Below are 14,188 nucleotides of genomic sequence, written 5' to 3'. Positions count from 1 at the left end.
CGAGCCGCTGTTTTCTTCGACGGCGTCCCGCACGACGATGGTTCTTATCAGATCCTAAAAGGCCCCAAAGTCTTGTGATGTGCTTGCATGACACGGAGGGCTCTCTCTCTTCCCACCCCCTTTTTTTCCCCCTTTGTGCATGTAGATCCATTTTTTGAAAAGCTCTGTTTACATATGAATCTTGATGTTAATATATTATAACATGAATGAAAATAACATATATATGGATGTTGCCAAAAAAAAATATTGGTAAATGTTGAATTAATATGGAAATGACTAAAAGTAACTCCACTACATGTAACTGTTATTCTAAACAACTATAATCTTTTGGATATCTCTGTCACTTCTATTCTAGCAAATCTTCACTTATGCCCCAGAGTAGACTACCAACTCTGTTTCAGGTGGAAACCATTCAAGATGTTTTTTCCCTGTCATTTTTTTTTATTTTATTTTTTACATATATTTGTTATATTAGTACTCCCTCCTTAGTTATTTTTTTTTAGGTTTGTGCTAAATATGTCCACTATTGGATGAAAGGGATCTCTGTGTGTGTGTGTTTTATTATGGGGTGGTATAGGCTGGAGGCAAAAAACGGTTTCAGTCTTAGGTTTGACTTTTCTTCTTATCCATCTCTGCATGCTGCATCTGCTGTGGGAACCATTGAAACTTCATCTATGAAAATAAAAGATTTGAAAGTTGTTACAGAGGCTGTGAATTGTGTGACAATACATGTACTGTGTGCATTATGGCCGTTGCAAGATGAGGCTTCAGTTAGAATGTATGCAGTTTGAGATAGCACGCTGCAGAATAAGTGTGAATGCGCTTTAATAGAATGCCAGCCGGTTTGTTAAAAGACCAGCAGCAAAGGGATATTTGTCCTATGAAAGTAGGAGGGGAAATGTGTTTATTGATGATTAGTATCCCCACATGAACAGCACTGTTTTCATAATAGGACAACCTAATTCTATTGTACTGAAAAATGCACAGATGGTCATGGGTGTGTTATTGTTATACTCTAAACTGACCACTAGATGGCAGCATAAGAACTAAAAAGTTGCTATTGAGTGTGGGTGAATCTCAAAAATAGTTTCCTTGTCTCCTCACAATGGTTCCTTCTCTCGGGCCTTGATTTTAGGTGGCGAAAAGACGTGTCTTCAGAGTAGTGTTTATTATTAGTTACCGAACGGCTATCACGAGCTTGCCCCACACTTAATATCTTGACACGAGCCAAATTCCTTAATTATACTTACTAATGAAAGACTAAAGCAGCGTCATCTTGAGTGCTGCATCTTCCATTCACATTGCCTTATGTTGCATGCAAGTACTGCACCCTACTGTTTGGTATAAAAAATAAACTGGGAAAAGAGGCAGAAAATGTCTCGGGAGCTGGGTTTGATTTCAAGCTAAAGGCCACTGGAAAACCATCGACGTAATAAGATACCCTTTATTTTACACAACAAAAAATACCCATGGATGCGTGCATTCACACACACATATTTCACCAGTGAACTAGATTCCCCTTCCCTCATAACATGTCACTGTTTCCTGGACAGTCCAAATTGAGCTCATGCAGAATGTGGCCAGTTGTGCCCGTCACTGCCAATTAAAAGTCCCATTTGTATTCCTCAGCCGAGCCACACATGGACCTCCGAAAGACTGCCATTCTCATGGAACCTGCTCATCTGTTTGTGATTTGAACTTTCAGCAAGTCCAGATTTATTTTTAAACAGCCCAACATGAAAGACCCAACTTCAAAAATGTATTTTTGGCCCCTCCAAATAATCTTGCCAAATGGCTGAACCCTACACAAATACAATTACGACCAATGTGTCGGGGGCAAATTTCCCTTGATTTCAACAGGTCTTGAGTTTTTTTGGGGGACAAGTGTGAAGTCGATTCCATTGCATGGTTCTTTTAGATGACGGATACAAGGAAAATGTACCTGAGACTATAAAGGTAAAGGTACCATAAATGCAGTTAACAGTTTGTTGGAACGTTTAAACATTTTGCATCTAAAAGCTTTCATTGAACATTTGACAAAGACCGTAGTTGTTAGTAAATCCCAGCAGTACTGACGGCCATGGATAGATAACCTGTGGAAGAAGCGCCAACTGTTGCACCTTTATTCTCATGAACGGAACCCGTACTCGATTTGAACCTCTGGTCGATCTTGAGGACCTTTTATACTGTAAGGAAAACCTCTGGGAGGCTTAGTAGCTCAGGTTACTGAAAATGCCCCCGTGTGAAAAGGGACAGCACAAGTTGGAATGAACTCCAGACATCCTACAGTTCCACTAACATAGGGGGAAAATCTGCCTCATTTGTACAGATGTCATAATCAATTTCTCTGAGGTGTGAACGACTAAACCAGAACTTCTAGACCAGAACCTATAGCTCAACCTGAAGCAAACTGTCGAGCAATAGAGAAAGTTAGTGTAGGTTGGCTTTGGAGAATATAGAAAGAGTTGTGAGAGTTGCTTGACAGGGTTGGGGTGGTCAATTATCATTTAAATGTGAAGTACAAATTGTTGATTGTAATGGAACTATACATCTTAGCCTTTGAGAAAAGTAGCTTGTCATTCTTGAATCGTGTGATGGAATTCCCTCCCAAAAGAGAATGTATAGCTTTCCAAAAACCCAACTCCCTTGGTGATAGATTCCCTGTTAATGAAAACCACTCTGACCGATCTCCCAGCGGAGCTTCATGTGGTTCTGATTACTCTGGGCTACTTAGTTCCACAAAATTTCATGCAGCCCACTAGTGTTTTCATGATTGTCGGTTTTCCAGCTCTTTTAATGAGGTTCGCTCGTAAGTAGCCTGTGCCCTATGGGTGTTCAAAAGCCATTTTCATCAAATTACCTGTATATTTGTTTGCTGTACAATAAAATAAGTTGGGTAATAAGAATTACTGATTGAGCCTTCAAGATTATTCACCTCGCATGGGAACCACGGTCGTTAATATCCAACATGCTCATTTTGGATTAGCTGACTAAATTCAACTCCAAGGTGAAGAAAGTTTCTGATGAACTCCAGCACCGTTGTTGAGCAGAGACCAGGTTTTGTGGAATTCAGCTCAGACTATATCGATTTGCCCAAGATCAATTATTTAACGCTTCCCTTGTACCTATGTTTGTCCTTTGTAGTTGCGTGCCTTTTTGTTTGCTTAAATCCATACTTTTTAAATGAACGTTAATCAAATACAACCACCGACTGTTTGCTAGTTTCTATTTCTCGAAGATGGCATCAGTGCGAATGTGCATGTGCCAGTTGAATCTCCGATTACGCAGGTCTGTCTCCAAATACCCATAAAATCACAATCTACAGATGGTGTAAAATTGCCATCTTCGAGAAACAGCAACGAGCAAAGTCTGTGCTGATTACCTTTTAATAAAAAAGTATGGATTTCAAAACATAGGTAGAAGGGAAGAGTTTCATATTATTATTATTTTTTTTTAAGTATTGACCTTGGGCGAATCAATATATTCTGCTCTGAATTCCACAAAGTCTGGTCTCTGCTCAACTCCGGTGGTGGAGTTGAGCTTAGTCAGCAAATGTTGTACCAAAAGTCTGTAGTTCCTTAACTATGCAGCGTTAAAGAAACCAAATACATTAATTACCATCTATCAAGAAAAAACTTGGTCTCGGCATCCATCCTAATATTAATCCAGTGATAATAACGCCGTGTATCAACATCCCATGTCAATAAGATTCGATTTTGCTCAAATGACTTGCAAGCTTTCAGGTTTCCCTGAGATGGGTGAACTGACTGATCAGTTGTTTCAGGCAAAGCAACAAAGAGTTATGTTACGAGGATGTGACTTGACAGAGATTACAGGATATCAAGACAGAGGACCCTAAAGTGAATATTCCCTCTCCTTCCTCGTGCCCGACCGTTGTCTGAGAGGGATATGGCCTCTGGCGGGATGCCCGGTACAATGTGTGTAGGTCTGTCCCAAATGGTAGCCTACTCCCTATATACTGCACTACTTTTGACCAGAGCCCTCTGGGCCTTGGTCAAAAGCAGTGCACTATATAGGGTGCCATTTGGGATGAAGGAAGCCTAGAAGTCTCAGTGTCCTGACTGATTGGGATGAGACTAATTAATGGAACACCGTGAGTTGGGGCAAAGAAGGGGTCATTGGGAGTTCAATGCAATTCTCAGCTAACGTCATTTCACCTGAAGCGAGTGTCAGGTGGCTGCAACAGGGAAACATTATCGGCAGTAAACACTTTCGGTCATCTTGTTCTAAGTGTCAGGTGGGCCATAAAACCACAAACTGTTCCCCTTTGGTGTGTCGTATAGGTGATATTACAAAACATTTGCAATAGTGAACTGTGAAATATTGTTATTTACATTTGGCAAGAGGGTCTAGTCAAATCCCTTTACAAACAGATACTTTAAAAAAATAGCATTGTGAGTAAGTCCAGTAGGTAGGAGATTGGCGCCACTGATTCGCAGCAACAATGCTGTGCACCCAGACTACCGGTACAGTTACACACCGGTCTGATGATAATGCGACTCTCCTTACATGTGCCCCAGCCAGGGTGGGTAGCAAGCCTCTCTATCAGACAGCTGCCAGCCTACTAATGAAGGGACCTGACGAGTCCGTCCGGATGGGTTGACTGCATAGGCTGGGCTGCTGAGCAAGGTGCCTCGAATGAAACTGAAATGCACTGAGTGGTGTGTGTGCTGGGTTGAATGGTTTGCCAATCTTCATAGACTTAAAGATGCAGTCCCGGATCTTAAGCACTTACAAATTCATAAAATATCATACGAATTGCAAAACAATTAAAATGTTTAGCTCGTGAGCGAGCACTACCTTCTATGTGGAATTATACAAAAGCCCTGGAGCATCACTTTAACAGTAAGATTCCCTCAAGGTTTTGAGTGGTGTGTGTGTCTGCGCTGGATTGAAGGGTTTACCATAGACATTACATGAATATTCCTTTGTCTCTAATGTCTATGGTTTGTCCCATCAACATGGTGAGCAGAGCTTGCAGGCAGACCAATACAGCTCCTCGAATAACCGAGTGTAAAGGATCTATGTAATAAAGTGATACATGGTGTGGATGTGATTGAAGTGGGGCCAAATCCAAACGAGCGGACTGTTCAGTCAGGGCCAGATCCCGAGGCTCCCACGGTGCAAACTGATATTCGACTATGGCTGAAGGATTCATAAGATCCCAAGTTACAGGACGCTGAAAGGGTTCAGGTCTCTACTCACACGCTCTATCAGACTGCATGGTGTAGTCGAAGGCTAACCGCTTTCAAACCTTCCTAAAGCCCTGTTTATACCTGGTTCTAACAGGCATAATTAGTTATTTTCTTGTCCACATTCTGATTGTGCCCACATTTGTAGACAGGTGTAGACAATTAAGACACATTGTTATCAGATCATCCTGACCAACTCCGGAGGTAGTCGGGGACCCATTGTAGCTGGACATCAATCAAGTGTAAACAGATCTGAATGATGAATCCATTGAAATCATCATTATATAGGTCTATAAATGAATTGTCTTAAAATTAATAGATTAACATTATTTTGAAAGAATACCTGTCAAAAAAATGTACATACAGGGTACATGTACATACCAGGATATCTGGTCACCGTGTGGACAGACAAGAGACATTTTACTTGCATGTGTAGATCCAACAGCTATGTGGGCACAATCAAAATGTGGATAAGATCAAGAAAGGATAGATGTTAGCACAAGGTATAAACGAGGCTTAAACCATGTGTGCATCTTAAACGGCACACCACTCACTATTTAGTTCCCTATGGGCCCTGGTCAAAAGTAGTGCACTATACAGGGAATAGGGTGCCATTTGGAACACAGCCCCATCTCTGTTGAAAGCACTACTCATTACTATGTGTGCCGGTCCTAAAGGAACTCATTGTACTGTGTTGACTGTTGCATCATACTGGTTATTTTGTGCGTAGTGACAGTAGTTCTCTTACACTCAATTGTTGTATTCCACAAGAAGAAATTATGGTATGCTAAAGGAAGCAGGACCTTCCATGACACAGAAACAAAAAGGACACTAGATGTCACTGCTGTACACAACATAGTATTGTCTGGAAAAGGGGGGGAATCCTTTTGCAACTTTAATATCTGTGTGCCATCTTTTGAGGCAGTTTCATTATTGTGCAAATGCAAACATATAAACAGTGTAAAAACACACAAAAAAACGATAAAATATATAAAACATGTGCTCAGTCAGAAAAACTATCATAAGGCGACTCGTGTTTTATGTCAGAAAACTGCTCATGTCGTAATGCTATGTAATTTACACAACTGATATACAATATAATGAAAAGGCTTATTAGCCTATTCTGCAAACACAACTGATAACATACTCCCTGAAAAGAGGTTAGTTTATTTAAAATAAAGTTGATTTATTAACAGTTGTGTTAATACATTAATGTAAATAACATTTATATTACTCCTATTAAAATCTTATTCAGGAATGGATTGAGTGATGTAAATTGTGAGACAAAGGCACAGCAGCTCTAGCCTCGTACAACCATCCTGGACTAGCGAGCGTACATTCTGTTTTGCTAAGAGATCATGATGGTAGTACGAGGCTACAACAACTCTATAGTAGGTTTACTTTCAAGAGCTCTGTATGGTCAGTCTAGCACAAGTCAGCGTTTAGAGTAAGCCAACACTGTCCAACTATAACTCGGAATCTTCTTGTATATGTGCACTGTACCAGAAATCAGGTTGGAGCCCTTAGGTTGTGGGCCGTCTGCATCCGTTGCCGTCTCTTCTCCATGGCCTGCTGTTTCTTCAGTTCAATCTCCACCGCAGAACATTTCCCAGCTGCTTGGGTTGAAGCGAAAGCTGAAAAAAAAGTGATAAGCAGATGAGTCAGAGGAGGGTTACACCATCATTGACTCTCAGTGAAGTACAAGTCTCATGAATATTACTATTTTATCACAGCAATAGAAGGGTTCAGTATTCTGGGGCCAAATGAAAGTGAGTAAATGCTTTAATCCAACGTCCACAATTTTTTAAAAACATTTTAACCTTTATTTAACTAGGCAAGTCAGTTAAGAACAAATTCTTACTTATAATGACGGCCTAGGAACAGTGAGTTACCTGCCTTGTTCAGGGGCAGAACGACAGATCTTACCTTGTCAGCTCTGGGATTCGATCTAGCAACCTTTCGGTTACTGGCCCAATGCTCTAACCACTTGCTGCCCCAAATATCAAATAGTCCCAAATAGCATTAACCTCATAAAATATGCATTGCCGTCAATACGCTTACACGTTTCAAGTTGAGATTCGTGCCTTTTTCACAGCTGCATAACACATTTCTTTGCCGTCTCAGACAACTCAAGGTAGCTTACCTTTGTGGGTCACAGGGATGACAGGGTTGGACGTGCAGCCAGACGGTCTCTTAAAGGTGAACCGAGTGGGGGTTTCAGTCACATTGACAGGTGACGGGAATGACGACAGCCGCGCTCCACTCCCAGTGCCTTGTTGATTAGATGTGCTCCCAGCTACACAAGTGCTTTTGACCCGAGTACTTTTGTATGGCCCTTCTCCTGCTGCAGGGTTCTGTGGCCTATACGTGGAGTTAGCGCTAGCATTTCCAGCTGAGGCATTGTAACTCGGTCTTTTACAACCAGAGACCACAGTAACAGGTACTTTGTTGTTATTGAGAGAGTGGGTGAAAGTGCTACCATTCCCGGGGGCCGATTGTGAATAAACTGAAATGTTTGGATATTTGGATTGTGTGGTCTCGGTCGTTTGATTTACATTGTACCTGCTGCTATTCAAAGGTGCAGAGACAGGGACAAACGTCTGTCTTTCTGTCTGATTATTGGGCCGGGATTGGGTGCGTGTGATAACAGGGTCCTCCATGCTCTGTACCTGGCTTTCCAGGTTATCACATGCTTGGCACAATAGGTCATCGTCTTTGTCATCCCAGATGGAGTCAGAAGCAAAGAGAGAGTCCAAGTCGTCCTCTGGGATGACGCTGTGGCTAGCTGGGGCCTTGATGATACCTGTTCCCTTCATATTGTTGTTCTCTGTGGGCTTGTGGTAAGAGCTATTATCAACCTGAAGGGGCCACGTTGAATAAGAGTTGGAGGTTTTTGTGCTTGAGCTGGTTGAGATTGATGTACTTTGAAARAGAGGCACCTGCGGCCAAGCCTTTATTCCATTAGACTGGTGCTGCGTTTGCTGGCTAAGTTGGTAACTGGACTCCATAGACGGAGCTTTGTTGATTGGAAAGAGACTTGGTTGGTTTTGCTGTACGTTCCTATGTGGTGCTGGTTTGACAGTGTCGYGGACATTCCCTGCTTTTGGTAATGCCTCTGAGAGGATACTTTTCGCTTGTACATTAGGATTTGCTTCAAGCGTGAAGKTTTTTCTGTTTTTCACAGTTTCATTCTGTCCTTTAGACACAGCTGGTTTTATGTCTCTACTTCCTTGAAGAGCATTTTTGGAAATGGCTGAGGGGTTGATGTTTTCATGTTTTGTTTCATTCGGCCCTCTTTGGGTCGAACAATGATTAGGAGCGGCAAAGAGGTCTGGGTTTTGGGTCATCTCAAAAACCAGCGAGTCATCCAGCAGATCGTCATTTTCCCAGTCATCGTCAAAGTTATTATTTGCTGAGCTTCTTTTGACAGGATGCAATGAGGAGACGGTCGAAGTGTGGCCATGTATGGAATCTGGATATTTTCCAGGAATKACTTTGGAGGACACAGTGGGAGCAGTCTTCACCTCCAAGGACCGAGGCAATGAATTCTGACTTAAGTTACCACTTATGTGTTGAGTTGGTCCATCAAATAAAAAATCCATATCATCTTCCATCTCATGGTCAGGAGGTATCTGGTCTTTGGAGTTTCTCGTGCTGTTTGTTTTAAGGGCGGACGGTGTGCTTTCAGGTGTGACATTACTCAGTAAGGGCGGAGGCTGGTTCTCGTTGCCATCTAAATCCAATATGTCCTCCGAGTCTGACAGAAGCTCCAAACTCTGCTCGTGTATATCATTGACTCGTTCTTCGTCTTGCCTTAACAAGTTGAAATCAAACCGTTTCGCCAACTTTAAAAGGTCGTCCACTCCATTTGGCCTGTAGGGGGGAAAAAAGGTGGAAAAATGTAGATATTTGCAAGTGACAAGCTCTGTTCTAATAACTGTACAATGTAGGAGAGTATGTTATGTTGTCCTGGGGATTACCTTAGGGATTTCTTCTTGGCCCTGGGCTGCTGCATCTCTGGGGTGCAGGGAATAGCACTGTCTCCAATCCACTGGAGCAAGGATGACTCTGGAACTACAGGTCTCCCATGCTTAAATAAGATCAATTATACAAAATATTACTACAGAAAATATTTCAGAGCAACATAACATAGTATATGTGAGTATTGAACAGCACTATACTAAGAAAGGGCCCAAAGAAGAAGATTGGCTATATGATGAAGTATGAGGAAAAACCACATCACTGGATCTAGTAATGAACATTGTTCTAGTTCGAACATTTTAAAACATTTATTTGATGGCACACTTGTGGCTAGCTAGCCAGAGTGTTACCAACCTTGGGAGCTATCCTGTTGACGATTTCGGAAATGTCCACAATTCCAACATTTGCAGAGTACTTCTTGCCTCTTTCGTGAACTAAGAAGGAACATGAAAAAAGTTAAGACAGATAAGCTGAGGTAAACTTTTAAAATGTAACACTGTTTAGCCCGGCTACATGTATAGTTATATTGACATGAAMATATAATTACCTGTCCTAAGGGGTGAAGGGGAAGTGGCATCCCAAATGATATCCTGTTGAAGTTCTGATTCATTCATTGGTGACTCTCCTTTGTTGAATACATTGTTGTATCTTGATCTTGTCACACGAGTTGGCGTCTTRAAATCTGATGTTAGATATGTGAATGATTATGTAATTGTAATTGGCACACGTGGTAACAGTTAGCTAACTAACTAGCTAAACAAAATAGTAGCTAGCTACATGCCATTAACTCCTAGCTAGTTAGCAAACTAAACTTCCTTCAACATGGAGTGGAGTTTACTCAGCTACTAGCTAGCTAACTTTGGGCACCATCTAGCTAGAACATAGCTAATGTTATATACGTTAACTAGCTAGCTAGCACAAGTAACGTTAGATCAACACTGTACATTAGCTAGGTACGGTACATTGCTAATACGCTGTTTTCATAGCTTACGGGCTATATGAATAGCTATTTAGATAGCTACTTAGCTGAATCAGTGGCTGATCTTTTCAACACATCATTCGTYACTTGCAAGCTACTGACCTTGACAGGTTTTTGGAGAATCAATGAGAGATGGAGTTGCTTGCGTTTGTTTGGGGCTTCTTCTCAGTCTGTTTGTTTTCAGTTTCCCTCCACCTTGCTTGCTCTCGTCTGTCATATTGTTCGCAGGGATAGTAACTGGCATTTATAGTGAATCTTTATATAAAGATATGWAGGTACCAGAATGTATTTAAATACATCGTGTAATAGCGAAATGTAGACAAGTTGTTTTGGAACGTCATAGATTCAAACATTCCGCCATGTTGTTCCCATGATTCAGTTCGACTTCAGTTTCAGAACGTTTTTTTTTTCCGAGGGCATCCAATTTGCGTTGTTGCTGCGCATCACATACAAGTATGCATAGAGATACAACGATAACATACAACTAAAATAGCTACTGTTCCGAATTGGAAATGTTAGCTTTGTTATGAATTATTTTGTTACATTTGGTTAAATAAAGGATACATTAAATTAGTATTATTATTATTTATCTATATATTCAATAGCATAGTCCATGTGTATTATGTGGTCTAGATCTTTATATGGCACAGCTTTCTCTGAAGCCATGGTGTCCGTTTATCATCAAGCCCATCTTCCCACCCGCCCCCTTTACTTACTACAGTTGGCCTACTGTTAWTATGATATGTTTTTTTTATATAACTTGAATGTAATGTAAATGGATAACGCATATTTTTTTACATTTCACCCAAGCAATGAATATCAGAATGGACATTTAACTTTTTTCCCTTTTTGTTCTTGAAAACAAAATCGCTTATGAGAAATTGTATGAATTGTATTTCCATTTTTGTCGGTGGCTCCTATAATATATTTCATATGGGCCTCATCAGGCTCTTTCTCAGAAAAGACTGGAGGCAATGTCTGCTGCTGCTGCTGCTACAGCATGGTGAAAAGTCACAGTAACACCCTCTGTCACACCAAATGTGAACACTCCGCCCAAATGATAGTGAGATGAAASAGCAGGGGCCATAGGCCCGTCACTTCCAATTTAGGTATGAARCGTCAAACACACAGCCAGGAGATGCCTTGGTGGCCTCTTTTGTTGGAAAATTCAAAACCAAAATGTCATTTGCCTTGGAGGGAATACCATAACGGTACRGAGCCCCACACCTCAACACATTGGCCGTACTTCATTTGTTTATCTAGCCATAGGCACCTAATGGCGAAGCACTAATTGGTGACTTCATTAGGGGAATGTCATTGGTGTGAATGGAGCATATTGCAGATCACAGTAACAGCTGTGGTAGTTTGGTGGAATTTCTGAGCGAACTCCAGCACTGTCTGCTCCTCTTGTGCCTGAGTGCTTTCCACTGGCAGTGTGGGGGTTCATCAGAAACCAGTGGGGATAAATTTGAACGGCAAGATATAAGCATACAGATAAATGTAATTCCTTGCAGGCTACAATGGGTGATAATCTGGACATATAGAATATGCCAAATATTTGCTGGCTCCTCTAGGCTACYTTTGTGTGCTTACACACTGTTGAACTTCCAATGAGGGTGGAGTTAGTTATGTATCCCTTGGTGATACCGGACTGTGACGAAACCCCTAGCATTCATCAACATCCCTTCACTTTGAAATGCCATACCACTGCAACTGGCTCCTGTCCAAGGACAGATATGCACGATATTTCATGGAGGGTGCCTCGGAATAGAATACCCTGCTGTGCTAAAGAAAACTTTGTGTTTCTATGCACTGAAAAATAATCCATCGCCGTGCTGTCAGAGGGAAAAAGGTACCTACCTGTTTTTTGCATTAGAGTGGGGTAGGCTTCTATGAGGCTAAATTACTTTTTCCCCAAAATATTTTAAATGTGAGCCGTGACAATGGCCCAGGCTCTAATAAAAGAGCAGAGAGTATTCAGGTTAGTAGATCTCTTTAGAGCCGTCTCAGATGATGTTTTGTAATCTCTACTCAATCATTGTCTACTTAGGCCTACACTCTTAGGAAAAATGGGTTCCAAAAGGGTTCTTTGCAGAGGGATAGGGTTCTACCAAGAACAGTTTTGATCAGAATAACCTTTTTTTGGAAGACAATGGTTCTTTGTAAGGCAAAGGGTTCTACCAAGAACCTTTATCATGCTAAGAACTGTTTTTGCAAGGAAGGGTTCTTTGGTGATTCTTTGGAAGGCAAGAATGGTTCTAGATAGAACCATATATAATATTTCCCAGCATGCTCTATTGCAGGGAGATTTTCCTAATTGTTTGTTTTACTGTAGTATCTGTGTTTTTGCATGTACATTGATTGGTTGATACATTTTATGCTACACAAAGATAAATAACATAGTTTTCTAAACAAATCCAATCAGTTGGATTTATTGCACATGTTACTGACATGGTTTTTCCAGTTTAGATGATTGAAGTAGTCTGTATTTAATCTTCCCTAACCTGGCAGTCATTCTGAATGCAGGTTGCGGGTGATTAACAATTCCACTTGTTGGATATCCTAACTCTGGCTGGATTCCAATAGGAATTAAACATCACTTTGCAAGCCAGCATAATGTGACTTGCAGGCCTAGTGTGGCCTGTAAACCAGGAGATTCCTAACACCACTGTGTTAGGGTTTAACTAGGCCCCTCAAAGAAAGTCCTTATGATATATGTAATGTATTGTCATAAATAATCACATTTTAAAGGATAATAAAGCTTGTGGGAAACCGTTCATAGAGGGTTCTAGGAAGAACCCTCCAAAGATTAAAGGGTTCTTGGTAGAACCCTTCATAGACGGTTCTAGGAATAACCTTTAGATGATAAAATGGTTCTTTGTAGAACCCTTCATAGAGGGTTCTAGGTAGTACCATATGAATTCTTCGATGAACCCTGCATAGAGGGAAAAGCCCCCCTTTGAGCAAGGCCCCAACCACCCTATTGTTTAAAAATTTTAAAAAAAAATACAGACCATGAATGGTCTTGTTGCACTACATGTAATGAGGACATGAATAAGGGGTCCTTGTGGTATAGCTGACCCTGCTCATTCCTTATTATATACTGAAGAAAAATATAAATGCAACATGCAACCATTTCAATGATTTTACTGAGTTACAGTTTATAAAGGAAATCAGTCAATTGAAATAAATTCATTAGGCCCTAATCTATGGATTTCACATGACTGGGCAGGGGAGTGGACATGGGTGGGCCTTGGAGGTCATAGGCCCACCCACTTGGGAGCCAGGCCCAGTCAATTAGAATGAGTTTTTCCCTACAAAAGGGCTTTATTACAGACAGAAATATTCCTCAGTTTCATCAGCTGTCCAGGGGCTGGTCTCGGACGATCCCGCAGGTGAAGAAGCCGGATGTGGAGGTCCTGGGCTGGCGTGGTTACACATGGACTGCAGTTGTGAGGCTGGTTGAACGTTCTGCCAAATTCTCTAAAACCGCGTTGGAGGAGGCTTATGGTAGAGAAATTAATATTACGTTCTCTGGCAACAGCTCAGGTGAACATTCCTGCAGTCAGCATACCAATTGCACGCTCCATAAAMACTCCAGTCATCTGTTTTGTGTTGCATTGTGTTGTATGACAAACCTGTACATTTTAGAGTGGTATTTTATTGTCCCCAGCACAAGGTGCTGTGGTGCTGTGTAAGGTGCTGTGTAATGATCATGCTGTTTAATCAACTTCTTGATATGCCACACCTGTCAGGTGTCAGGTGGATGGATTAATCTTGGCAAAGGAGAAATGCTCATTAACAGTGATGTAAACAAATTTGTGCACAGAATTTGAGAGAAATKAGCTTTTAGTGTGAGACATTTCTGGGATATTTTATTTCAGCTCATAAAACATGGGCTGAGCTATAAGCGATAGCTGAACGGCATAGGCAAGATGCAGTAGATGGTATAGAGTACAGTATATACAGTGGGGCAAAAAAGTATTTAGTCAGCCACCAATTGTGCAAGTTCTCC

The 14,188-nt window shown here is 41.2% G+C and overlaps 1 protein-coding gene across 1 annotated transcript; it reads right to left on the bottom strand.

The window, feature by feature from the left end:
* Positions 1 to 6,632: 6,632 nt before the first annotated feature.
* LOC111960108 (ewing's tumor-associated antigen 1 homolog) lies at positions 6,633 to 10,507 on the bottom strand. The gene is made up of 6 exons (XM_023982046.2): positions 10,276 to 10,507; positions 9,742 to 9,876; positions 9,549 to 9,628; positions 9,194 to 9,303; positions 7,357 to 9,086; positions 6,633 to 6,847 (listed from the first exon to the last, which is right to left on the bottom strand). Exons 1-6 carry the CDS (start codon positions 10,415 to 10,417, stop codon positions 6,723 to 6,725), a joined length of 2,322 nt encoding a protein of 773 aa, XP_023837814.1. The 5' UTR covers positions 10,418 to 10,507; the 3' UTR covers positions 6,633 to 6,722.
* Between the last annotated feature and the right edge of the window lie 3,681 nt (positions 10,508 to 14,188).

Source organism: Salvelinus sp. IW2-2015, linkage group LG1, assembly GCF_002910315.2.
Source record: "Salvelinus sp. IW2-2015 linkage group LG1, ASM291031v2, whole genome shotgun sequence".
NCBI lineage: Eukaryota > Metazoa > Chordata > Actinopteri > Salmoniformes > Salmonidae > Salvelinus > Salvelinus sp. IW2-2015.
The sequence above is the reverse complement of the archived record's forward strand: the minus strand, read 5'-3'. Positions and strand labels throughout refer to the sequence as shown.